The sequence below is a fragment of the Delphinapterus leucas genome, chromosome 2 (genome assembly GCF_059928025.1).
Source record: "Delphinapterus leucas isolate spDelLeu-1000000601 "Yukka" chromosome 2, BTC_Dleu_Yukka2, whole genome shotgun sequence".
NCBI lineage: Eukaryota > Metazoa > Chordata > Mammalia > Artiodactyla > Monodontidae > Delphinapterus > Delphinapterus leucas.
The window spans coordinates 36,290,391-36,316,938 of NC_143130.1; the positions used below are offsets into that span (position 1 = coordinate 36,290,391).

General features: G+C 51.5%; 1 protein-coding gene across 2 annotated transcripts in view; it reads left to right on the forward strand.

Moving 5' to 3' along the window:
• Window positions 1-26,548, forward strand: part of FAH (fumarylacetoacetate hydrolase) — a 35,812-nt gene that overhangs the window by 8,345 nt on the left and 919 nt on the right. Inside the window, exons 6-14 of one of the 2 annotated variants that reach the window (XM_022554574.3) lie at window positions 5,902-5,999; window positions 6,088-6,140; window positions 10,950-11,049; window positions 11,808-11,938; window positions 13,753-13,828; window positions 15,976-16,022; window positions 17,616-17,660; window positions 18,326-18,427; window positions 19,187-19,304. In XM_022554574.3, coding sequence (XP_022410282.1) covers window positions 5,902-5,999; window positions 6,088-6,140; window positions 10,950-11,049; window positions 11,808-11,938; window positions 13,753-13,828; window positions 15,976-16,022; window positions 17,616-17,660; window positions 18,326-18,427; window positions 19,187-19,304 — 770 coding nt within the window. The remainder of the gene's footprint in view (window positions 1-5,901; window positions 6,000-6,087; window positions 6,141-10,949; window positions 11,050-11,807; window positions 11,939-13,752; window positions 13,829-15,975; window positions 16,023-17,615; window positions 17,661-18,325; window positions 18,428-19,186; window positions 19,305-26,548) is intronic. The other variant, XM_022554575.3, reaches the window with a different exon arrangement.

Below are 26,548 nucleotides of genomic sequence, written 5' to 3' on the forward strand. Positions count from 1 at the left end.
TTTGTAGCTGTCGAAAGAAAGATTTAGGATCAAAAGTCATGTGCATGATATACATATATATTTTTTAAAATAGATTTTATTTATTTATTTATTTATTTTTGGCTGCGTTGGGTCTTTGTTGCTGCGCGCGGGCTTTCTCTAGTTGCGGAGAGCGGGGGCTACTCTTCGTTGCGGTGCACAGGCTTCTCACTGCAGTGGCTTCTCTTGTTGCAGAGCACGGGCTCTAGGCACGCAGGCTTCAGTAGTTGTGGCATGCGGGCTCTAGAGCACAGGCTTAGTAGTTGTGGCTTGCGGGCTCTAGAGCACAGGCTCAGTAGTTGTAGCTCACGGGCTTAGTTGCTCTGCTGCTTGTGGGATCTTCCTGGACCAGGGCTGAAACCCATGTCCCCTGCATTGGCAGGTGGATTCTTAACCACTGCGCCACCAGGGAAGCCCCACTTTCATGATATATGAAGTGAAAGTATTGTGTAAAGTGAGTTCTCATTTTTATAAAAAGACAAAGAAAAATATACGTACATTCATACTGTATTAGTTTCTTGTGGTGGCTATAACCAATTACCACAAACTCGGTAGCTTAAAGCAACACAGATATATTCTCTCACAGTTCTGGAAGTCAGAAGTTTGAAATCAGCTTCACTAGGCCAAAGTTAAGGTGTCGGCAAGGCTGGTTCCTCTGGGAGGCTCTAGGGGAAGAATCCATTTCCTTGTCTTTTTCAGCTTCCAGAGGCTGCCCACGTTCCTTGGCTTGGGACCCCTGCCTCAGATAACTCCACCCTCTTGGTTCTGTTACCCACCAGGGTTCTTGGCCTTCCCCAAGCAATAGACATTGACTAGAGGCCAGACAAGAAATTCAGGCAAGGCTTTATTGGGGCCCCTGCTGCAGCTGTGGGGGAGCGAGAACAAACAACAGGTTCCCTTGATTGCTCGCTCCCCGAGGGGGGGCAAGCTTGTTCCTTATATGGGGTGAGGGTAGGGGTGTGTCCAGGGGTCGGGCCAGGGGGGTGGCTTAGGTGTTTTGCCCACCCCTTAGGTGGTGGTGGGTGCAGGGGGCACGTGCAGTGCCCTGCTTTTGCTCCCGACACCCTGTTTTTGCTCCAGGCTCTTCAAAAGTGGCAGTTGGGATTTTTTTGGTCTCTTTGTACCTTTTGGGTCCAGAATTTGCCCCAACTGTGCATGCACATGAACGCGTTTATCTTTAGTCCCATACAGTTTCTTAGTATTTTGTTGCTCATGGAGAGGTGTGTCCATGTGCAAGGATTGCGGCACTGCAGCAAAGGGTCCCAGGTCCCATCCTGTCTCAGTTCCATCTGCAATTGTCCTAATTCCTTCTTTGACCTTCTTGCCTCCCCTTTATAAGGACCCTTATGATTACATTTAAGGACCACCTGGATGATTCAGAATAATCTCTACCATCTCAAGATTATTGACTTAATCACATCTGCAAGTCTCCTTTGCTATAGAAAGTAACATCTGTAGGTTCCAGGGAATAGGACCTGAATATCTTTTTTGTTTTATGGGCCGTGCCTCATGACTTACGGGAGCTTAGTTCCCCGACCAGTTATCAAACCCACTCCCCCTGCATTGGAAGCATGGAGTCTTAACCACTAGACCATGAGGGAAGTCCCAGGACCTTGGTATCTTTTGAGAGGCTATTATTGAGCCTCACACACACACATGCACACTCATACATGTACACACACGTATACCTAAACACATATCTACACATATACACACACTTGTACATACACATACACACACACACGTGCACACATTTGCATAGACTGCTATGAGCGTAGAGAAAGGTCCAGAATAATAGATTCCAGACCAACTCTACTTCCTTCAGGGGAGTGGCTGGATGGGGAGAGCTGACTAACTTCTGTGCTGTTTGAATCATTACATGTAATGTAATTGCACACAGTTGTATTTTATAACTTAAGCCAATAAGGGGAGCAAAGGGGGAGAAGAGGGAAACCCCCAGCCCACTCCCCAGAGGCCATTACTCTGAATGGTGGCTGGCCCATCGCCTTCACCTCTCCAGGTTACGGGTGTGCACACACACACACACGGACACGCACGGCCACATACACGTTTCATTTCTTTAGTTAACAAAACGAGACCATGCTGACTGACATTTGTGTTTTTCACTTTAATATGTCATTGACATTGCTCCGTGTAAATAAACTTAAATCTAACTCAGTCTTTACGAAAATAGATTATTTTTGATTAAGTAATATAAGGCAAATGCATGGTAAATTGCCGTTTATCTAACAAGATGCGAAAAATACTAGACAGTGGTAAAAGTGTATAGAAATATCAAGGGACAGTAAATTCCAGGTGGTGGCCCCTCTGGGGTGGGGTCAGGAGGGGTGGGAAGCAGAGGGAAGGGACTGGGAGGGCTACAAAGGGGGTGTTATTATTATTTTTTGATGTTTTTGGCCACGCGGCACATGGGATCTTAGTTCCCAGACCAGGGGTCTAACCCATGCCCCCTGCAGTGGAAGCGCAGAGTCTTAACCACTGAACCGCCAGGGAGGTCCTTATGAAGGGGGCGTTTTTAATTGGCTTAGAAAGCCTGTTGGTGCTCTGTGGTTATTTGTCTTATTATATCTTTTTGTGTATCATAAATATTGCAAAATACATTTTCAAACATTTAAAAAGCTAAAAGCTACAAAAAATCATCAATGCATGTACATAGTCCGGACTTCCAAAGGAATTTATGGGTAAACAGTGGGAACAAAGCAAGACTCTCCCACCCTGTCCTTCACCCTCCTTCCTTTCTCTGAAGGCAGAACCGTTACCAGCTGCTTAGAGAGTCTTTCACAGATGCTCTTCCACCCGGTCAGTGCTCGCTTATTAACTTGAAGGACTGTTTTGTGCTGAATAGAAATTAACCCTTGGTTGTAATGCGGTGCAACTCTTGTCTCCCAATGTGGCATCTTTTTACTTTATTTTCTGTCTTTTTTGATGCAGAAATTTTACCTTTCTATAAAGTCAAACATGTCAATCATTTCCTTCATGGCATTTACTTTCTTTTCTTTTTTTTTTGCGGTACGCGGGCCTCTCACTGTTGTGGCCTCTCCCGTTGCGGAGCACAGGCTCCGGACGCGCAGGCTCAGTGGCCATGGCTCACGGGCCCAGCCGCTCCGCGGCATGTGGGATCTTCCCGGACCGGGGCACGAACCCGTGTCCCCTGCATCGGCAGGCGGACTCTCAACCACTGCACCACCAGGGAAGCCCGGCATTTACTTTTATGTCGTGCTCAGACTTTCTCCACCTCAGGAATTTGAAGATTTGGGGAGTATTTTTTCCTAGTACTTCTTAGAGCCTTACTCTGCATAAATTCTGATCTATAATCCACTGGGGATTTCCTTTTGTGTGTGATGTGAGGTGTGGGTCTGTATTCGTTTCCTGGACTGCTGTAACAAACTTCCGTACGCTGGGTGGCTTAAAACCACAGAAATTTATTATCTCGCAGTTCTGAAGGCCGCAGGTCTGGAATCTAGGTTTTGGCAGGGCCTCACTCCCTCTGGAGGCTCCAGGGGACAGGCCATCTCCCCGCTTGTCCAGCTCTGGTGGCTGCAGGCCATCCTTCCTGGGCAGCATCACTGCAGACTCTGCCTCTGTCTACACAGGGCCTTCGTCTCTTCTCTTTGTTTCCTCTTGTGTGCCTCTTATAAGGACACTTGTCACTGGATCTAGGGCCCACCTGCTAATCCAGGATGACGTCATCTCAAGATCCTTAACTTAAACCCTTTTTCCAAATAAGGTCGAGTTCGCATTTTCTAGGGGTCAGGACGTAGACATGCTTCCAGGGAACCATATTCTACCCATTACAGGATCTAACTTACCTTGCTATGCAAAAACGTTTTTCACTTCTTATGTATTATGTTCTTTGTCTTAACCAGCTTGTTCAGTCGGTCTGTCCCTAGCAGTACCATGCCGTAAATCACCTTATGATGGTGTTTGGATGCTCGGGAGCTCTTTCCCCTTTCATTTCCTCTCCCATATTTCTGTCTTATAAACAGAGCTCTTGACAGTGTTCCTGTGCTCTGGATGGCTCTCCCGCTCTGAGCTTTATGATCTAGTCCCCGGGTCCCACTGTAGTAGGGAGGGAGGGGGCTACAGGGGAAGCAGCAGAACTTTGTGGTCGGAGAGACCCAGGTTTGAATTCCAACGGCAGCACTTCACACGGGGTCACCTCGGCCAAGCCTTGGACGCTCCTGAGCCTGAGTTTGCTCAGCGCTGTCCCATTACGCCTACCGTGCAGGGCTGTTGTGAGGAGGGCATGAAAAGGGGAACAACAGGAAAGCCCCCCGTGTGATGCTGCGTATTCTAAGCGCAGAGTACGTACCCAGTAACCATTTCAGTTATTCTGCGTGTATTTGCATCACCACCACATTCATGCTGGAGACAAGGATGGGAGGAAATCATACTTTTCCCCACTGTTTAAGTACCTTTTGCTTTTTTGAAAAATGTAAATTGCACATAACATAAAATTTACATCTTAAGCATTTTTAAGTGCACAGTTCAGTGGCATTAGTACATTCATATTGCTGTGCACCCATCACCACCATCCGTCCCCACAAGTTTTTCATCTTTTCAGACTGAATCTCTGGACCCATTAAAGAATAACTCCCTGTTTCCACCCGCCGCCCCGCCAGCCCCTGGCCACCACCATTCTACTTTCTGTCTCTATGAATTTGACTCCTCTAAGTACCTCATGTAAGTGGAATCAGGCAGTATTTGTTCTTTGGTGTCTGGCTCATTTCACTAGCACAATGTCTTCAAGCTTCGCCCGTGGTGTAGCCTGTGTCATTATTTCCATCCCTTTTAATGCTGAGCAATATTCCATTGTATGTATAGACCTCATTCTTGCTTATCTGTTTATCTATTGCTGGACACTTGGGAGTACCTTTCGATATTTGAACCATGTATATATGTTGACTCCCTTTCTTTTTTTTAAAAAAACTTTTTATTTTATATTGGAGTATAGCCAATTAACAATGTTGTGATAGGGACTTCCCTGGTGGCGCAGTGGTTAAGAATCCGCCTGCCAATGCAGGGGACACGGGTTCAATCCCTGTTCCGGGAAGATCCCACATGCTGGGGAACAACTAAGCCCATGTGCCACCACTACTGAGCCCGTGTGCCACAACTACTGAAGCCCACGCGCCTAGAGCCTGTGCTCCACACCAAGAGAAGCCACCGCAGTGAGAAGCTTGCGCACCGCAACGAAGAATAGCCCCCGCTCGCCGCAACTAGAGAAAGCCCGCACGCAGCAACAAAGACCGAATGCAGCCAATAAATAAATGAATTTTAAAAAACCAAAAAAACCCCAATATTGTGATAGTTTCAGGTGTGCAGCAAAGCGACTCAGCCATACATATACATGTATCCATTCTCCCCCAGACTCCCCTCCCATCCAGGCTGCCACTTAACATTGAGCAGAGTTCCTAGTGCTATACAGTAGGTCCTTGTTGGTTATCCATTTTAAAGCTCTCTTTTTCTCATCCACTTTTTTTTTAATATTTATGTATTTATTTGGTTGCGCTGGGTCTTAGTTGCTGCAGGGGGGCTCCTTAGTTGCGGCACATGGGCTCCTTGGTTGCAGCACATGGACTCCTTAGTTGTGGCATGGAACTCTTAGTTGCAGCATGCATGTGGGATCTAGGTCCCTGACCAGGGATCAAACCTGGGCCCCCTGCATTGGGAGTGCAGAGTCTTAACCACTGCATCACTAGGGGAGCCCCTGGTTATCCATTTTAAATATGGCAGTGTATACATGTTGATCCCAAACTCCCTGACTATTCCTTCTCCCTTTCGTTTTTAATTTGAAAACATTTTGAAATTTACTTTGCACGTGTAACAGTGTTGATGCTTTCTCTCTCCTTCCTTCCTCAGGCTGCACTTACCAGTGGGCTACCACGGCCGTGCTTCCTCCATCGTGGTGTCTGGCACCCCAATCCGCAGGCCCAAGGGACAGATGAGACCCGATGACTGTAAGTACCCTGCCGTGCTCTGCTCTGTGTCCCCACACCCTGAGTTCCATGCCTGGCACTCACTAGCCTCTTTCTGGTATGATTGCAGCTAAGCCTCCTGTGTATGGTGCCTGCAAACTCTTGGACTTCGAGTTGGAAACAGTAAGCCATGTCTTGATGTTTTATTGGCGTAGGGTCTGTATATACACTAGGGCAGGAGAGCTCCCTGGGATGGCCGCCCTGGACGACAGGCCATTCCCTCATCTCAGCCACGTTAATGGCAGTCCTGGGTCCCCACTTGGCCACCGGAAGTACTGTCGATCCTCATTATTCACTGATTCCATATTTGAAAATTCACCTACTCACTAACAGTTCGTTCGTAACCTCCAAGTCAATACTAGCGGGAGCTTTTGGGGGTCACCTGAGGGCATGCACAGGGTGGCAAAAAATTTGAGTCTCCCGATGTGCGTGTCCCCATCTGAGGTTGAACAAGGCCCGGCTCTGCCTTCGTGTCTCAGCTCTCGTACTGCAAACAAGTGTCCTTTTTACTGTCTGTTCAGTGCCACGTTATTTTCCATTTTTGTGCTTTTCGTTGAGGTGCTAGCTCCCAAGCACAAGAAAGTTGTGATGTGCACCCTGTAGAAAACGTGTGTGCTAGACAAGCTGCCCTGGGGCCTGATAGTGCCTGTGGCTTGAGTTCATGTTCATGGATCAACCACATACAGGCAGACCTTGTCTTACTGCACTTCGCTACATTGCACTTCACAGATACTGCGTTTTTACAAATTGAATGTTCGTGGCAACCCTGCATCGAGCAAAGTCTGCTGGTGCCATTTTTCCAACAGCGTTTGCTCACTTTGTGTCTCTGTGTCACATTTTGGTAATTCTCATAATATTTCTTTTCTTTTCTTTTTTTAAATAAATGTATTTTATTTATTTATTTTTGGCTGCGTTGGGCCTTCATTGTTATGCACGGGCTTTCTCTAGTTGTGGTGAGCGGGGGCTACTCTTCGTTGTGGTGCGCGGGCTTCGCATTGCGGTGGCTTCTCTCGTTGCAGAGCACGGGCTCTAGGCGCGTGGCTTCAGTTGTTGTGGGACATGGGCTCAGTAGTTGTGGCTCTCTGGATCTAGAGCACAGGCTCAGTAGTTGTGGCACACTGGCTTAGTTGCTCCACGGCATGTAGGATCGTCCCAGATCGAACCCATGTCCCTTGCACTGGCAGGCAGATTCTTAACCGCTGTGCCACCAGGGAAGTCCCTCTTTTTTTAAAAAAATTAATTAATTAATTAATTAAGTTTTGGCTGTGTTGGGTCTTCGTTGCCAGGCACCAGCTCTCTCTAGTTGCGGTGAAGGGGGGCTGCTCTTCGTTGTGGTGCGCGGGCTTCTCACTGCGGTGTCTTCTCTTGTTGTGGAGCACGGGCTCTAGGCACACGGGCTTCAACAGTTGTGGCACACAGGCTCAGTAGTTGTGGCACACGGGCTTAGTTGCTCCACGGCATGTGGGATCTTCCTGGACCAGGGCTCGAACCCATGTCCCCTGCGTTGGCAGGCACATTCTTAACCACTGCATCATCAGGGAAGTCCCCTTTCGTAATATTTCAAACTTTTTTGGGTTTTTTTGGCCATGCCAGGCAGCATGTGGGATCTCAGTTCCCCAACCAGGGATCAAACCCATGCCCCGCTGCAGTGGAAACACGGAGTCTTAACCACTGGACTTCCAGGGAAGTCCCAATATTTCAAACTTTTTCATCATTATTGTATTCGTTATGGTGATCTGTGATCGGTGATCATTGATGTCACTACTATGACTTATTGAAGGCTCAGATGATGGTTAGCATTTTTTAGCCATAAATTATTTTTTAATTAAGATATGTACATTGATGGTTTAGACCTAATGCTAGTGCACACTTAATAGACTATATTATAGTGTAAACATAACTTTTTTTTTTTTTGGAGTTTCAGTTGATTTCTGAATTTTTTTTCTAAAGTTCTTTTTTTTTAACTTTTTATTTTGTATTGGAGTAGAGTTGATTAACAATGTTGTGTTAGTTTCAGGTGTACAGCAAAGTGATTCAGTCATACATATACATGTATCTATTCTTTTTCAAATTCTTTTCCCATTTAGGTTGTTACATAATATTGAGCAGAGTTCCCTGTGCTATACAGTAGGTCGTTGTTGGTTATCCATTTTACATATAGCAGTGTGTACATGTCGATCCCAAACTCCCTGACTATCCCTCCCCCCAGCCCCCAACCTTCCCTCCTGGTAACCATAAGTTCGTTCTCTAAGTCTGTGAGTCTGTTTCTGTTTCGTTAATAAGTTCATTTGTATCATTTCTTTTTAGATTGCGCATATAAGCGATTTCATACGATATTTCTCTCTCTCCCTGACTTCACTCAGTGTGACAATCTCTAGGTCCATCCATGTTGCTGCCAATGGCATTATTTCATAAACATAACTAACTTTTATAAACACTGGGAAACCAAAAAAAATTCGTGTGACTCGCTTTATTGAGATCTTCGCTTAATTGTGGTCTGGCACCAACCTGAAATATGACCAAGGTAGTCCTGTATATGAAACCAGCTGTCCTTAAACAGAAGCACACACAAAGCAAGGTTATATGCTGATTTGTAGATGTGAATGTTGTGACCAGAGGCTGGCAGGAACTTAGCCCCGTATTTCCCCTAGAAGCGATATACCTGTATTTGCTAACTCGGTGTTTCTAATGACTTTATAGAATATAATTATTACCAATAACAAGAATCAACTACATCAGCCCCATTGCACTTGTGGCTGGACCTGCACAACCTCAGACCTGTGGTTATTTCAGGGCTGTGCATTTTTTAAAATTAAACTTATTTTGTGATCATTGTACACTCACGTGCAGGTGTAAGAAACAGTACCGAGAGCTCCAGAATCCTTCACACACTCTACCCCAGTGTAACATCCTGCACAGCAAGATTGCCATCTCACAGCCAGATGTCGACATCAATCCAGTTGGTTCCCTCACCCCCAAGGACACCTCATGCTGCAGGGCTGTGCATTCTGAGAGGGACACTGAATTCCAGGAAGCCCCCAAGGTCAAGGGACCGGGAAAGAGATGGGAAGGAAGAGCTGAACTGGAGGGGAGTGTCCCGGGACACCGGCAGTGTCTTCAGTCTTTGCCGGGTCATCGGATGCTGGGTAGCGGAGCCAGGCCACGGCAGGGAGGTGCGGGCAGGCCGTGGAGGGGGCTTCTCAAAGTCAGCACTCAGGGCTTCAGGTGATGCTCAGAGTGTCTCCTCATGCAGGTGGAGGGAAGTGGCTGCGGAGTGCGCTGGTAGGGCTGGGGGCGTGGGAATCTAGGTTGATTGGAAGCAGGCTGGACCTCCCTGTAGTTCCAGCCCTGCCTTGTGATTTCTTTAGATTCTGTCCAGAGGAGGGGAACAGGTGGGCACTAATCCCCTAGTCCCAGCAGGGCGTTACCGGCCAGCCCTCCGCACCCTGATGCCTTTGTGAGGCTGCCCTGTGAACCCTAAGAGGAGGTCTCCCAATCCAGATCCCCCAGAGCAGGGCCCCCTGGTTGGGGGCCAGGGTCTTCTCTCTGGGGGAACGGAGGACTCTGCAAACAGATGCTTCACCTGTGTTGGTTCCTGTTTCCGGGGGAGCGGGGCGGGGGGTGGTGGAAGGGGTGGGCATGATATCGACCAGGGTTCTTGGCCTCCTTAATTAATAGAAATTGACTAGAGGCAGACAAATTCAGGCAAGGCTTTATTGGGGCCCCTGCTGCTGCAGCGGCGGCGGGGGGGGGGGGGGGGTGCAGTGAGAACAAACAACAGTTTCCCTTGCTTGCTCCCTGAGCTGGGGTGGGGGGGCGGCAGGGGGGCCGGGGCGGGGCGGGGCGAACTTGTTCCTTATCTGGGGTGAGGGTAGGGGTGTGTCCAGGGGTCGGGCCGGAGGGTTGTCTTAGGTGGTCTGCCCACCCCTTAGGTGGTGTTGTGTGTAGGGGGCATGCGCAGTACCCTGCTTTTGTTCCCAACGCCAGTTTTGCTCCCAGCTCTTCAGAAATGGCACTTGGGTTTTTTGGTCTTTTGTATCTTTTTGTCCATAATTTGCCCCACCTGTGCATGCACCCAGTTATTTTTAGTCCCGTATAGTTTCTTTGCATTTTGTTGCTCAAGGAGAGGTTTGTCCAGGTGCAAGCACTGCAGCAAAGGGTCCCAGGTCTCATATGGTCTCAGGCAGAGGAAAAATAGAAAGTCATTGTGTGGAGAAACAGTGACGGGTAGGGAGCACAGATAATCTTGACGATGGTGGTAAGATTCTCTATAAGATGGCATCTCTTTTTTTTTTTTTTAGAATCTTGACAAAAATTTGCAACATTTAAACACTGTCACTGCAGCCTAGGTCCTGCCCATGTCATAGCTGATTTTGTGTGCTTTTGAGTTATCTTCTCAATTTTTCCCCCCCAATGATGTCTACATATTCTCTTGTTTCCTGGACGCTGTGCTGGTGATAATTTCCTCTGAGACGGTGGGTGATGGGTTGGGGTGTGGGGTACGCCCCGGCAGGCTCTCTTTGCTGCATCACAGAGGCCTTCTGATTTTTTGTGACACGAATACAAACCCTGATATTTTCGTTTTTCACAAGCCTGGTGTAGCTGTCAAATCTTAAAATGCAGAGCACGGTATCGGGTGAAGGGGAAAGGGCAGAGGTGTGGGGTGGGCTGAAGGAGGGAAAGGGGGCTGCCTTGGTGATCAGGGGCCGTGAGTGGGGGCCCTGGGTGGGCACTGGCACGCAGCTGCTCACCATGTCCCCGGGGTAGCCGTCTATCTACTCGGGTGCTGGTCATGGCATAGAAACTGTGGATTCGTACACAACGGTCCAGGTCCCTAGCTGGGGTTTGGAAATGCCTGACCTTTACCCTCCAGGCAAGTGACCTGGGGCAGCAGGTCAGAGCCAGATTCTCATCAACTTTTCCCCTTGTCAGGCTTTCTTTGTAGGCCCTGGGAACAAATTTGGAGAGCCGATCCCCATTTCTAAGGCCCATGAGCACATTTTTGGAATGGTCCTTATGAACGACTGGAGTGGTAATTACGGGATGTCGGGCATCCTGGTGTTGAGTTTCCTGCGCGCACTCTGCTCTGGGTGAAGGCTGGGTATTTGGGAAGCCGTGGATGGTCTCCTGGGTCTGATGCCGGTCAAAGTGGCTGAGAGCACAGGCTTGGGTATCAAACAGACTTCTCAGCTCTGAGCTCTTGGCCAGTTACTTCACCTCTCTGAGCTCCAGTTTTCTTTTAAGTTGAACAGGGACAAGGCTGATGTCACAGCTAGTACGTTTGAGCAATTTTGTGCCAGGCCCAGGGCTGAATACGTCACATGGACTCTCCTGTCAGGTCCCTACGAGACACTGATAATATTACTACTCCTGTTTTACACGGGTGAGGAATGAGGCACAAGGACGGCTTCAGCTAGTTGCTGAGCTAAGATTTCAAACACAGCAGCCCAGTTTCTGAGCCCATCTCAGCCCCTCTGCCATTTGTAGGAGGACCGTGGTGCTGTGAATCTCAGCAAGTGTTGCCTCCCAGTATGAGGATGAGCTTCCAGCCCCTTCATGGGGAAGTATCCCGCCTGCCCTCTGGTCATCCTGCTCTTTGCCGCAGCGTGGCACAGTGACCTCAGAGGACCTCTGTCCTTGGTCCTGGGGCAGCCAGCCTGGTTGGGGCCAGAGCACGGGGGTGGGGGAGGGCTGTGCTGAGTGTCTGTGCTCCTTGGTCAAGGGAAGGGGGGAGCCTTGCCGCGGGGCCCGGTCAGCCTTTGTAAGCCCTGCTCGGCCCTTCTTCTGTAGCTCGAGACATTCAGAAGTGGGAGTACGTCCCTCTTGGGCCGTTCCTCGGGAAGAGTTTTGGAACCACCATCTCTCCGTGGGTGGTGCCCATGGATGCCCTCATGCCCTTTGCTGTGCCCAACCAGGAGCAGGTAAGCACTCCCTCTGCAAGAAGTCCAGGCCCCTCTGCCTCCAAGGCTGTTTGCCCAGCAGGCATGGAGAGGGTCTGGAGGATGCCCATGTGCTGGGGGTCCTGGTTATGGGGACCTCCAGGCAGGCGTGGCAGGAATCATTCTGCCTTCTGCTTTCCCTGCCCCCTGCACAGTTCTTGAGGAGAACATGGAATTTTGTAACCTTTAGAATCCTCTGAGGCCGGGAACTGGCCAGTTGGCAGGAAAAGGGGTCCCTTCCAGTATCACCACATTGCACAACTTTCCAGGTCAACAAGTTGTGTTCTGTGTGATGGCGCCCCCTGGAGCCCAACTGATAGAATGCAGCATGGGGTCAGACAGCAAGGCGTCCGTCCTGGCGCTGAACCTCGGCCTTGTGTTCCCTGAGCCTCCTGTCCCTGCACCACTGTCCAGGCCCATCTCACAATCCTAGCCCTCACTCCTCAGCCTGTCACAGTCTGGCCGCTGCTTCCACCCCATCAGCACCAGTGGTCTCACCAAAGTGCCCAGTGACCTTGGTCAGTGCGGGGACCTTGTGCCCTCTTCAGTGTGGACCCGTTGGTGGGCCCCTACTCTTCCTAGGCGCTCTCTCCCCCTGGCTTCTGGCATGTGACCTGTCCTGGTTCTCCTGTATCTCCTAGAGTCCTGTGATGCTCCAGCCGACTCCGTCCTCCACATGGGGGCAGCCCTAGCTGAGCTCTGAGCCTTGCCCTTCCCCCGGTCCCATTCCCCCTCGCCTTGCTCACACGTGGTTCCTGGACACCTCTCAGCCTTCCTGTCATCCCATGGAGCTGTGCTCCAACACTTGGAGTCTTTCCCCACAGACCGGTGCCTCGTGAAGCTCCTGTGCGGCTCTCACACTGTCCCCTTGCTCCCTCCTCTACCGCTCCTGCCACAGCATCTCCCTCCCCATCATTTTCAGTCTCCCAGACTTGTCTCTTCCATCTTTGGTGAGTCCCGCCCTCCCAGGACCGCCTGGCCTGCCGCCACACCCCCTGCTCGTCCCCTCCAGGCTCCATCCCTGGTCCAGATCTCTGTTCACAGGCACTGCTGCACCCTTGCCAGAGACCTCTGGGCTCTGTCTCCCTTCATGCCAGCCCTTCCCAAATACCCTTTACGTGCAACCTTCACGACCCTTGCCACTTCTGAACAATTATTTATTAAATGCTTTTTCAGCTTCCATCTGAAAACTCTCATAATGTATTTAGAAAAGGAACTTTATGTCCCTATCTTCATTACTAGCCACCAAGCTAATCATAGAAAGAAACACATAACCATTAAAATAAAATCACCCCGCATTGTCTCATGGCCCACTAGTGATTCAGGTACATGTTGCTCTTTGGGAAAACACTGCTTTTGGCCAAAGTTCAGACTTTCTACCAAAGCTCTGGCTACCAAAGCTGCCTACGCACTGAATCCAGCACTAGAAGGGCTGAGCGCCTCTGCTGGCCGCCCCTGCCTTCCGCCTTCCCTTTCTTTGGCCTGGCCTCTCCCTGCAGGTCTGGCTTTGTTCCCGCATCTCTGGCCTTCCCACTGTCCGCTTCCCACTGTCCCCCTTCCCCAGCGCTCCCCTCCCTGGCTTTATGGGTCCTCTGTCTACCTTTGACCTGCCGATGCCCCTCCCTTGGCTGCTTTTCCCAGAGTCCAGCACACATGACCACCCTCGCCCCCCAGTGTCCAGGGACACAGTGCTGGGCCCTGGAGAGGGGACACCCCTTCTCCCTCAGGTTCTCTCTGCCAGCTGCTCTGCTGGGCTGTGGGGCTCAGCCCCTCTGTGCTGTGCTCTGCCCTCACAGGACCCCAAGCCCCTGCCGTATCTCCGCCACGACCAGCCCTACACGTTCGACATCAACCTCTCTGTCACCCTGAAAGGTACTGTCGTGGGGTCGAAGGGTGTGTCCAGCAGCTGGGTGGACCCCTGTGCCCAAGTGCCATTGCCCAGGTGGCTGCTGAGCTTCTGAAGGGGGGAGGTGATGGGGTGCCACCTGCTGCAGACTGGGAGACATGGGGGTTCTTGTAAAGGATGGGAAGGGACACCCTTGTGCTCATTGCGAGCCACACGGCGCCCATGTGGCCTTAGCCCCATAGCACCGGGCTCTCAGCTGTTAGGGCCAGAAACCGTGGAGTCTGGGACCTCCACCCTCCACTTGAATCCCCTCTCCAGCCTCTCCAACCAAAGTCTGCCCAGCCTCTGCTCACACGCCACTGCCAACCCCTCACCCTTGAGTGGCATGTTTTGTCCAGTGCCCGTTTGAAAGCCTGTCCTCGTGGGCCTGGCTCTGTCCTCCGGGACCACACAGAGCCAGCACACCTAGCCCCCAGGTCCTGCTCTCGGTCAGCCCTGAGAGCCTCGCAGCAGGGCCTGCGTCCCCCTGAGGCTGCCCAGCTGGGCTGAGGTAACAGGCCAGTGGAGCAGTAGTAAGAGAGAGCCGGGCTCTGCAGGCCACGGCTGGGGTTCGAGTCTTGGTTCTGCCCCTGCCCAGCGGTGGGACTTTGGACAAGTTACTGAATCTGTCTGTGCCAGTTTGTCGTCTGAAAAGTGGGATAATAGTGGTATCGACTTCAAGGTGTAATTGTGAGCGGTAAGCAAGGTGATTCACATCAAGGTCTAGAACAGCACCTGCACCTGGGTAGAATCAGGTGTCATTTTCCGATCCTGATGGGGGCCCTTGGCGCTGGGAGAGGGCTAGTCTGGGGGCTGCACACAGACCTCCTGGGCCACACTCTGGCCAATCTCTTTTCTTCGTAGATCTCGCTCCTCTTTTTGTCCTGTTTACATACCCCAGGCTCTGCTGTGGCTCTGTCGCTGCAGCTTCCAGGGTCTCCATCCTTCACGGAGGTGATCCTGGCAGCAGGCTGTGTCCGCCAGGAAGAGGAAGGAGCTGTCTCTCTCGGGAGGAGGTTGCTCCACATAAGAAAGGGCTCCTAGGAAGAGCCTCGTAGCCGCCAGAGCGCCCCTGGAAAACTGTGCTGGTTCCACTCTTTCACGTTATCAATTGGGAAAGTGAGGCTCAGAGAGGAAGAGGGATTCACCGCGAGTCATTTAGCCGGCCGATGGAAAGGCTGAGACTACAGCCAAATGTCATAAGCTCTAGGCTGGTGTCCTCCTACCCACAAATGCCTCTTTGGAGGTCATTTCTCTCTTGTTTTCATCCTGACCATCTGGAAACATCCAGGGGAGTGCACTGTCGGAGAAAGGGGACAAGATTATCAAGAAGTTGCAGTGCCCAGAGATGTAGAAAGACCTGGAAGAGGGAGGACCGGGTGCAGGGATGGCTTCCAAGACCCTTCCCCACACCAGTCCTGAATGTGCAGTTCTGATGTTCTGAGTTGGGGTCTGGGTGAAGCAGGCTTGGGGGACCCTGACCTTCCATGGGGCCAATGAGCGCACCTGTTCTGTGCAGCCTCAGAAAGGAAGACAGGGCCAGGGGAGGAAGGCCAGTCCCTGGGGAGTAGAAGAGCGTTCTGATTATCAGCACGCTTCAGAAATGGCACAGCAATGGCCTGGTACCTTGTGTGTAGTAGGTGTGTAATTGTTTAATAAATATTGTTGAAATAGTAGCACATTATCCATCACGGGAGGAGTCTGGCAGGGGACAGATGGCCCCAGCTGTCCAAAGGGCTCTGGGGGGTATGGCAAGTCGGTTTCAGTTTGTGCAGTATCTCCAGTTGATGACCAGCTTCCAGGAGCATCGTGTTAAGGGGGGTTCTGAGGCTGCATCTGATCTCAGAGGATACCAGTACTGTGATCAATTTGTGCTGTCTGCTGTGGGTGTGGGAGGAGGAAGTGGTGTCTTGGGTGCATCTCTTTGCCATCCGTGGACTAGATCCTCTCTGTGGACGGCCCCCAGCTCTGATATCGTATGAGCTCATTGGTTCGTGGACTCTTTAGGTAGAATCACATTAGACAATGGGAAGCTTAAACCACAAAACGATGCCCCCTACGAGGTGGGTCCCCCCTCCTTGATGAATAGAATTAGGTCTCTTTGTCAATGTTACTTGTCTTGTCTACCCAACAGGAGAAGGAATGAACCAAGCAGCTACCATATGCAGGTCCAATTTTAAGGTAAGCTTTGAAGTTAGGCAAACTGCTTTTTGGAAGTGAGGGAGACCTTTCTTCCTGGGAGGACCGGGGGAATAGCATCCATTTTGGGCTATGATGATGGGTCAGCATGTGGGCCTAGAGCTTCCATGGCCCTGTTTCTTTCCAAAGAGGCCAGGAGGTCACAGAGGCCCCTCCAGATGGAGGCTGCATGGACACGGCCAGTGCTTTTCTTGGGGAATAATAGATATTCCTCTAAGGGGCTAGTCCCTGACTTCTGTCTTGCCAGGGGCTGGGTTGATCAGAGTGACGTATTTTTTTAAAGTGAACTTTTAATTGAAGCATAACACATAGATATGAAAATGCACACATTATAAGTGTACAGCTCAATGAATTCTCACAAAACAACATCCCTGTGCAACCAGCACCCGGATCAAGAAACGGGAAACCTCCAGGACCTCAGCTGTCCCCTGGGGCCCCTTCCAGGCGCATTACCCCTCTCCCCGTCGGGTGTAAACTTTCTCCTGACTTCTCTTACCCTCCATTCATTTTGTTTGTTTTTTAAATTTTATAAAAACAGAATCATATGGTATATACTCTTTTCTATCTGGCTTCTTCTTCTTTTTTTTTTTTTTTTTTGCGGTACACTGGCCTCTCACTGTTGTGGCCTCTCCTGCTGTGGAGCACAGGCTCCGGACGCACAGGCTCAGCAGCCATGGCTCACAGGCCCAGCCGCTCCGCGGCATGTAGGATCTTCCCGGACCGGGGCACGAACCCGCGTCCCCTTGCATCGGCAGGTGGACTCTCAACCAATGCGCCACCAGGGAAGCCCTGGCTTCTTTTGTTTTAACATTATGTTTCTGAGATTCAACCATGTTGCAGTTTGCAGTGACAGTTCATGATTCTTAGCTGTTGTATCGTGTTCACAGTATAAATGTTCCACAATGGATTGTACTCTTGATGGACATTTGGGTTGTTTCCATTTTTAGGGGGAGAGTTACTGTGAACATTCTAGTCCAAGTCTTTTGGTGCTTGTATGTGCGCATGTCTGTTGGGTGGATATCCAGGAATGGAATTGCTGGGTCATAGAGGATATGTATCCATACTCAGCTGAGGGGTACATCCAAACACTTCTCCAAAGGGCTTGTTCCAATTTATACTCACACGCGCAGCATGTAAGCGTTTTGGCTGCTCCACATCCAAGTCAACACGTGATGTCGCTGGCCTTTTCATTTCCACCTTTCTGGGGGACTGTGATTTCCGTTTGCATCTCCCTAAAGACTGATGCAGGGCTTCCCTGGTGGCGCAGTGGTTGAGAGTCCGCCTGCCGATGCAGGGGACACGGGTTCGTGCCCCGGTCCGGGAAGATCCCACATGCCGCGGAGCAGCTGGGCCCGTGAGCCATGGCCGCTGAGCCTGCGCGTCCGGAGCCTGTGCTCCGCAACGGGAGAGGCCACGGCAGTGAGAGGCCTGCCTACTGCAAAAAAAAAAAAAAAAAGACTGATGCAGCCGGGCACCTTGTTATATGCTTGTTGGCCATTTGAACATCCTCTGATTCAATGTATTCCTTTTTCCTCCAGTCTCCCTTCTAATTTAACTTTATTCTGGCCTCCTTAGGCTACTAAGAAGGAATACGGGGGCCTCCTTGAAGGGGTCTCTTGGGTAAGAATCCATTTCTAAGATTTCCTCTGCCTGGAGGTGTAGCTCCAGGAGTGGCAGATCTGAGAAGCTGTGACCTTGGAGAGGCGCAGGCGTGCCGCCTCTGAGCTGCTCCGTGGGGGGGGCGTGTGGTCCTCGGCCCGCCCCCACCAAGCCTGACCTCCTTCAATGCTCCTTCATTCCTCAGTCTGCTCTGAGGTTCTGTTTGAGTCGTTCAGCTCTGTTGCCCAGTGTCTGTTCCAAAGCCCAGGGTGGGAGAATGGAAAGGAGGTCTTTGCTCATGAGAAGCTTCTGCTATGACGAGGACCTAGACCTTGTCAACTTAGGACTCAGGGGTAATCGCAGGACAGGGTGGAATTATGGACAGATGAGCACATTGCAGATTGAGGGTCTGAGCAGTGAGGTCGGCTCCTCGGGGAGCGCTTCATGGAGAAGGTGGGTTAGGGGAGGGCTGGAAGGGGCAGAGGAGGGGCTGTCGCTGGTGAAGGGGTGGGGAGAGAGGCGGGGAGGGTCACAGGGTAGCTGCAGGAGGACAGCTTGTCCTTGCTCTGAGGGCCGGGAGAGAGCCCAGGGAAGGCCTCAGTGAGTGGCGCAGGCTGGCAGACTGCTCCAGGAGGCTGGGAGAAGCCCACCCTGCCCGTCCCCGCCTCTGTGTCCCTCGCCCGCAGTATATGTACTGGACAGTGCTGCAGCAGCTCACTCACCACTCTGTCAATGGCTGCAACCTGCGGCCGGGGGACCTCTTGGCTTCTGGAACCATCAGCGGGCCGGTGAGTATCTGCTTGCCTTGGGGGCTGCCCACCTGGAGCACCCCTATTCCCCCTACAAACTGCAGGGCCCTCAGCTCTCCCTTGAGAAGGGATTCCAGCCCGAAGCAGGTGTATCTTTCAACTCTGTCCTACTCAGAGCTTCATCCGTCTCTGGGTGCAGGAGGGGCTTCTTTTTCAAGTTCAGAAGAGGCTGGTGTAGGGATGAGAGGCTGTGTGTACTGGGGGAGAGTGAGGGTGACACGGGGGCAGACACAGGAAGCCACTATAGTGTCTGGTTGTCACCACCTCACAGTGCCCCCACCCAGGAGGAGTGGCCCACTGATTCCCCCCAGCCCCCCTCCACGAGCCATTGGTGATGACTTTTGGGTGGTGCGTGTACCAGTCACTTCCGGCAAGGCCGAGACTGCAGGCTCTTTGATGGAGAATCTCTTCCCAGTGGGTGGGGTCAGGCACGACAGCGTCTGGGTAAGCCGCAGTCTCTGGAGCCGGCAGGGGCCTGGCAGGAGGGGCCTGGGCACACTCATCCAGCATCCCGCACCTCCGCGTCCTGGATGGAGTGAGCAGTGCAGGTAGAGTGCCCGGCCTCGAGGACACTTCTGCAGTGGTCCCACCGAGGCAGGGTCTCTGAGGGCCGCGGGATCCCCCGCCCCTTCCCAGCCCCCCCGGCCCCCACCTTACTAACCACTGCTCACACCAGATCCGCCACACTCACCGTGATGTAAATACATATCACATCTTCTTCCCTTTCCCGTTATGAAGGAGCCAGAGAGCTTTGGCTGCATGCTGGAGCTGTCGTGGAGGGGAACGAGGGCCATAGAGCTGGGGAATGGACAGACCAGGAAGTTTCTGCTGGACGGGGATGAAGTCATCATCACAGGTGAGGGGGCCGGGGCCCGCGGGCGTCCTCTCCTCCTCGCCCGCGGTCGCTGTCCAAACCGTCTGGCCAGGAAGCCATCTGTCCCAACTCATCCGCACTCTGGCAGTCCCAGGTCTGTGTCTGCTTGTACTGGCCTTCGCCCCAACCCTGGCTGCCGGGGACTTTATTTTTGTTTAAATTAAAATTTTTTTTTATCTTTTGGCTGCACCGCGCGGCATGTGGGATCTTAGTTCCCCGACCAGGGATCGAACCCACGCCCCCTGCATCGGAAGCGCAGAGTCTTAACCACTAGACGACCAGGGAAGTCCCTGCCAGGGACTTTAAATCGGAGCCTCCCCGAACCAAAAAGACCGCAGAAGTCCCGCTTTGTCTCCTTCCTCCCTGAGCGAAATTCTAAAATAATGGCAGGTTCCCATTGTTCTGGACTCTGCAGTGCAAAGACCCTGTGTCCTATGACCTTGTGCCCTATGACCCTGTGCCTTATGACCTGGCTGAGTTAGTGACAAGATTTCCCAGCAGCCCATTCCGAGGAGGTCAGGGCACCCCTTACATCTTGTGGGATCGTTCTGTCCACCACATATCATTGCTGGAGAGGAAGGTGCCACCGTGGTCAGCAGCCCGCTACTCAGGGTCAGGTGCAGGTTGGGCTCCCACATCCCCACCGGCCCTGTGACCTTCCTCAAGTTATTGAACCTTTGTGAACTCAGTTTCCTCATCTTTAAAATGGAGTTAATGATAGATACAGTAGTTAACCTCACAGCATGGTTGTAAGGATGAGACGAACCAGTTTATTCCTTCAGGGGACGCTTCTGGAGCAGCTTCTGTGACTCCCATGCTGGGGTTCAGGGGTGAACAAGGCAAGTGCAGGATCTGCCCCCTGGGGTCATGTTCCACCATCACTGCTGCACCTGCATTTTACAGGTGGGAAAATGAAGGCCTAGCAGGGGGTAAATAACTTGCCCAGGATCTTGCAACCAGTAAGTCATGAAATCAGATTTCGCATCCAGGCAGCTTATCTTCAGAACCCCAATTCTTAAGCCCTTTCATAATATCTAAAGAGCCTAACAAGGTGCAAGGTACCTTGTGAGTGCTTAAAATTGGTGACGGTCTTCACCGTTGTCCTCATTGTCATTGCTGTTTTTTCCAGAACCCAGTTTTGAGAAAGCCCAGCATCCTGACCCCTCCTTAACAGGAGTCCCTACCTGAAGCGTGGGAATCAGCCATGCCCATCTGCCCTGCAGGCAGGTTAAGGGGGCACCCGTTCTCTGCACTCGCTCTCCACATCCTGGTCTCTGCCTGCCGGCCACACATTTCCCTTCCTGTGTCCTATTGTCACCCCTACTTCCTGCCCCTGTCTTGGTACTGCTGACTCTCTCCTCTGTGGGCTGGGACCTTGGACCCATTTCATCTGCACATCCTGTCGGCCATCCCTTTGAAGTGTCCTGCCATCTCTGTGCAGCTGGCTTGCTCCAAGCACCATCCTTCTGTGTCTGGATTGCTTGCACAGCTTCGCTCCAGCCCCCTGCAATCCATCCCGCTCATGGTGCCTGGAAAATCATCTTCAGGTCTGCTTTCCCCCTGTTACTCTTCTCTTCCTGATTTTCTTGTGGCACCCTGTCGCCTGTTTCATTAAATTCATACCCTTCCCTCATCTGATTCTGTTCCCCCCACTGAGCCTCATTCTAATCATAACCCTGCTTTCCCTACTGCCTGCAGACCTTTGAGCTTAAATCTGGCTCAGTTTAAATGATGCCTTCTCTGGTTGCTCAGGGACAATCAGTCTGTCCTCTCCACGAGCAACTCACTGAATTCTGGTTAATTGTACGCATGTCAGTTTCCATGCTTAGCTAAGAGCTTGTATTAGTTTCCCAGGGCTGCTGGAACAAATGACCGCAAACTTGCTGGCTTAAAACAAAAATGTGTTCTCTCATGGTTCTAGAGGGCAGAAGTCTGAAGTCCAGGTGTTGTCAGGGCCACACTTGTTCCAGAGGTTCAAGGGGAGGACCCATTCCCTGCCGCTTCCAGCTGCTGGTGGCTACTGGCATTCCTTGGCTTGAGGCCACATCACTCCAGTCTCTACCTCCGTCTTCACATTGCCTCCTCTGCTTCTGTCTGTCAAATGTCCCTCTGCTTCTCTCTTATGACACACTTGTGATGGCATTTAGGGTCCACCCAGATAAGCTCCTCGTCTTCAGATCCCTAACTTAATCACATCTGCAAAAAACATTACCATATAAGGTAACATTCACAGGTTCCATGGTTTAGTATTTGATACCTTTGGGGGGCATTAGTCAGCCTACTACAGAGTTCTTAGAGGACAAGGTCCAGACCTTCCCTCTCTCTACAGTCTGACTGTGTGCCGGCCACATAGTGGGTGTTCAGTGTGGTTGTTGGTTGGTTGAATAAATGAAGTGGATTTAGTAGAGAAGATGCAGGCAGAGCTCAAGACAGCAGCAAATGATGCCCAAAATTAACCAGTAAGTACCCATTTTGCCCCTACTCTTCCTACAGCCCTATCATACCCTTTCTAATACCAGTTTTAACTAACGGTTCCTGAATATCTGTGGGGGCCAACCATGTTACAGCCACGTCCGATTCCATGATTCTGTTTCATACTCACAGAAGCCTTTGGGTAAGGTCATTGCCCCGATTTTACAGAGTAGAAAACTTAGGTTGATTGGAGGTAGGTTATTGGCGGAAATTCACACACTGAGGGAGCAGGATACGGTTCGGGTCTTCTGATTCCCTTGCCAGCTTTGATCAAGAGGTCCTACAGTTCTTGCCAGAGCTACTGCAGGCCCTCAGTCGTGGTTCTATGGATCGAGTGAAAGCGTTTTCTGAAGTTTTGGTTTGAGGAAAGGAAGGAAGGAGATGGGATGGGAGAGGAGGAAATGACGGCTTCAGCTCTCTTGTCACTATTGTATAAGCCCCCAGCTAAGCCGCTGTGGACCCGGCAGCTGCCCAGGGCCTGGAAGAAAGGAGATGAGTACTCAGGCAGATGGGATTCACATGTGTTCTTGGCGTTTGAGTCAAGGAAGGGGTGAGGACGGAGCCAGGATACTGCGAGGGTCACTTGTGTGTGTACAGCGCCTTTGCTCCAGAAGGATTTATGGAGGCCAGGCAGAGAAATGCAGAGAAAGGCAATTCCTTGGATCTGAAGATGGACATGTTGGCAAGAAAAGAGGGAAACGGGAATAGATTGGTGGAATTCCCTGGAACAAGAATAAAAATTACAATTTGGCAATAGAAGAGGTATAAGTTATATATTAATCAAACAAAAAAACAAACAAGAAGAGATTTCACGCTGAAGGAGATGCCTGACAAATTCTAGGGAGTGAATGTGGCTGAGACTTGAGCTCTGTGCTCGCGTGTGAGGAGGTGGACGGGGGGCATGGGCGTGTCAGCTGTGTTGCCTTTGCTGAGGTCACCACAGTGGGCGGAGTGCTGTGCCCTCACCTGCCACGACCCCTCTGGCACCTGATCCGGGTGAGCCACCCTCTTGCTGGAAGCCATCCAGCCTTCTTCCTACTCCTCTGGCTGTACCCGCTCAGATGCCACCGTGTCATCTCCCTGCTCTCTCATCATGGGCGACTATTCCCCAAATCCGTTTCTAACCACTGGAATGATAAAGTGTAGAAACCAGGATCTGAACCCAGGCAGTTGGGTTCCAGGGTCTGTGCTCTTAAACCAATACGTCATGTTGCCTATGGTGCCATGTGGTTCTCACTTCTGGGAGACCAAAAGCCCCAGCCCAACCAATGGTATCCGCTCCTGTGCTCCAGCCTTGGCCAACCTTTTGGGCAAGGAGGCCTCCTCTGTCTACAGAACAGAGCACCCACTGCCAACGCCAGGCACGTGGGCTGTTCCTGCTGCCTGGGACGCCCTCCTCCCCCTCCCACCATTCTTAATCCTCATGTCTTCTAACGCCCAGCACAAGTTCCATCTTTTTTAGTATTTCCATTCTTGTTTCTAGTGTTGCCACAGACTTTTCCCTTATATCTATATTGCTTTGACCATTTCCATAGGAATATAAGAAAAGGAAAGTGTTAATGTATAGAATGATGCCCTATCTCGAACCAGAAGTCTAGCCTAAAGCTATTTATCATTAACTAAAACACAAAATCATTAACTAAAACACAGTCTTCAGCTGAAACACAAGAAAACCACGATGAAGACAACAGTAACACAACAGCAATTTATTGTGTGCCTACTGTGTGCTAGGTACCGTGCATGTCACTTTACCTGCATTATCACATCTAATTCCCATGGTGCTATTACTCTGATTTATAGATGAACCATTGGAGGTCTAGAGAGGTGAAGTAGCTGGACCAGAATCACACAGCTGGCAGGTGACAGCCCTGGAATGCAACCAACTCCCTTGGAGTGCAAAGCTCACCACCTTCACTTCCCCACAGTTGCAAGCCCTTCCCATTTGCTTTCCCAGATCATTTCCTTTAGGTTCATTCGGTGACATAATACGGTTGGGACTCCCCTGAAGCTCTGGTGGCAGAGGAAACCCTGGTTTCAGGCCTGGCTCTGCCAGTAACTCAGCTGGGTCTGGCTCCTGGCTCTGGGCCTTGGGATCTCCTCCCTCTGGGAGGTGACGGGTGCACCCAGGCGTGGCATTCCAGGAAGCTGGAAAACTGGGCTGTAGCTATGGATTCTCGTTCCCATTGGTGGGATGGAGTTGGGGAATAGGCAGAGGGTCAGATTTCAGGAAAGGGCCAGTGAGATCAGATAACATTCCAGAGGAGATGAGTATACTTTTCGCTTCCATTTCCATGGTTGATGGAGCCCAACCCGGGGAGGCAGGGAGCTGCTTTTCCCCTCTGCCCAGGGCTCGGTGACACGCTCTGACTTGGGTGCAGACTTTCCTCATGCTCTGGCCTCTCGGGGCCCTCTGTCCCTGCCTGAACGCACCTGCCCCCAGCTTCTCCTCCCTGCACTGGAGAGCAGCAGCTTGGGAGCCTGGAAAGACCTTCCTCAGCTGGGTGCAGAGCCTCACTTTTCATCCTTTGGGCCAGTGGTCTCAACCAGAGTGGCTTTGCCCCTTGTGGGACATTTGGCAACATCTGGAGACAGTTCTGGCTGTCTCCGAATGGCAGCCAGGGATGCTGCTAAACATCCTAAGTGGACAGGACAGCTTCTCAGCTAAACATCCTAAGTGGACAGGACAGCTTCTCATGAGAAAGAATCATCTGACTCAAAAGGTCGTCTCTGATGTTAAGAAACCCCACGTGGACCATCTGCTTGGCAGCTGTAAAATGGGGAGGAAGTGGCCAGCTTCCCCACCAGGATGTAATCGTGCATCTGTTCTCAGGAAGCAGGCAGGGCTGTTTGCTGGTGGGGGGGTGGGGGTGGTGGCTCTGTTGTAACCCAGGGCAGGAAGGAGCAATGTGAACGACAGAGCACCCGGCGTTGGTGTGGGGAGGAGGAAGACACCCTCTCAGTATTTGCAGCTCTCCAGGAAGAAGGCGCTTTAAAAATGCTGCAGCTTAGGGCTTCCCTGGTGGCACAGTGGTTAGGAGTCCGCCTGCCGATGCAGGGGATGTGGGTTCGTGCCCCGGTCTGGGAGGATCCCACGTGCCGCGGAGCGGCTGGACCCGTGAGCCATGGCCGCTGAGCCTGCGCGTCCGGAGCCCGTGCTCCGCAACGGGAGAGGCCGCAACAGTGAGAGGCCCGCGTACCGCAAAAAAAAAAAAAAAAATGCAGCTTGGAGTGAGCTGCTTTGGTAAATGATGATGAATTTCTGCCAGGTTTTGCTTCCACAGGCTTTTTTTCCCCCCAGGGACATGAATATTTCTGAGCATTGAGATTCTAAAGTGACTGATGGAAAAATAATGAAACAGAATAGGCAAGGATGTTGCTCTGGACAAAAGGTGACACTGAGTGTTAAGGGTCAGCAGTGGGGTGGCAAGGATGTGCCTCGGTGATGCCGGGGAGGGCGAGGGGCTGGTTTGGGGATGTTGCTGGTGTCCCAGCTGCCACCTCCCCAGAGAAGGCCAGCAGTCAGAGCAGCCCTCACAGGGAGGACCGGTGGGATGACTGGGCAGGTGGGAGGAAGTGGGAGGAGACAGGCTGGGTAGGCTGTACTGAGCTACAGGTGGCCGTGAGGACTGTCCCTGGGCTCACTGGAAGGGCTCATTGGGACGTCCCTGACCCCATCTCCCAAAGATGTCTTTGGTCTCAGTGTTCAGTTGGCTGGGAGTCCTCTCAGCAGTGAGCTTCGATTTGTTTCTCTCAGTTGTGGGAATATTGCAACTCCTTGCTTTCCCTTCTTCACATTGGGTAGCAGAAGGCCTAACTCCAGATTTGGGGGTCGTCTTCAGCAGGTGAGGGGGTCTGGTGTTTTGTGTAACTCAAGGTCACGGGCATCCCCTGCACTGGCCCTCGTGTTCGTCATGGGCAGGTGGCCGTCACCTCAGCACTGCCGTGGCTCATGGTGCTTGAGAAGCATCTCAATCTGAGGAGCCTTGGAGTCTCTGTATAGGCCTGACACTCATAAATCTATGTGCTTCCATCTATCTTCTCTCTAGGGGCCACTGGAGAGGGCGCTGTTTAAAACATAGCTGTAAAACACAGCTTTCACTGTCTTGCTGAAAACTCCTGAGTCACCTCAGTGACCTCAGGAAAAGGTTCAAACTCCTTCACATGGCTTCTAAGAACACTCTGTAATCTGGCTTCTCAGGGGACCGCACACAACAGCTTCACTGAATAAATGCACCTCGTGCATCTCTCGCCTTGGTCTCCGTGTCTTTGCACACGCTGTTCCCTCTGTCTGGCACACCCTTTTCATTGTGTCCCCCCTGGTGAACTCGTATCCACCTGTCAAGTCCCAGCTCCGATGTTCCCTCCTTTCTGCTCCTGTTTCCTCCATGCTGCTCTCCCAGCTCCTCATAGACTTGTCTGTTCTGACTCAGACAGCTGCTCCCACTCAGTGGACCCTTCTCAGGTCCAGGGACAAGGGCCTCCTCCTCTCTGCCTTTCTGTTGAAATGGAATTGAGTGAATTTGTTTAACATCTGCTCTGGGAGACATGTCATGCTAGGGCTTCAGCCACGTGTTTCATCGAATCCTCACAACCCTGAGAGGTAAGGATTGCTATTCCCATTTGCAGACAAGGGGGCTGAGCTCAGAGGTTAAACGAGTTGCCCCTAATCCCCCAGCTTATAATCATCATAATAGCTGACACTGAGCATTTCCCCTGGGCAAGGCACTCTTTTGGAGTTCTCTGTGTATGAACTC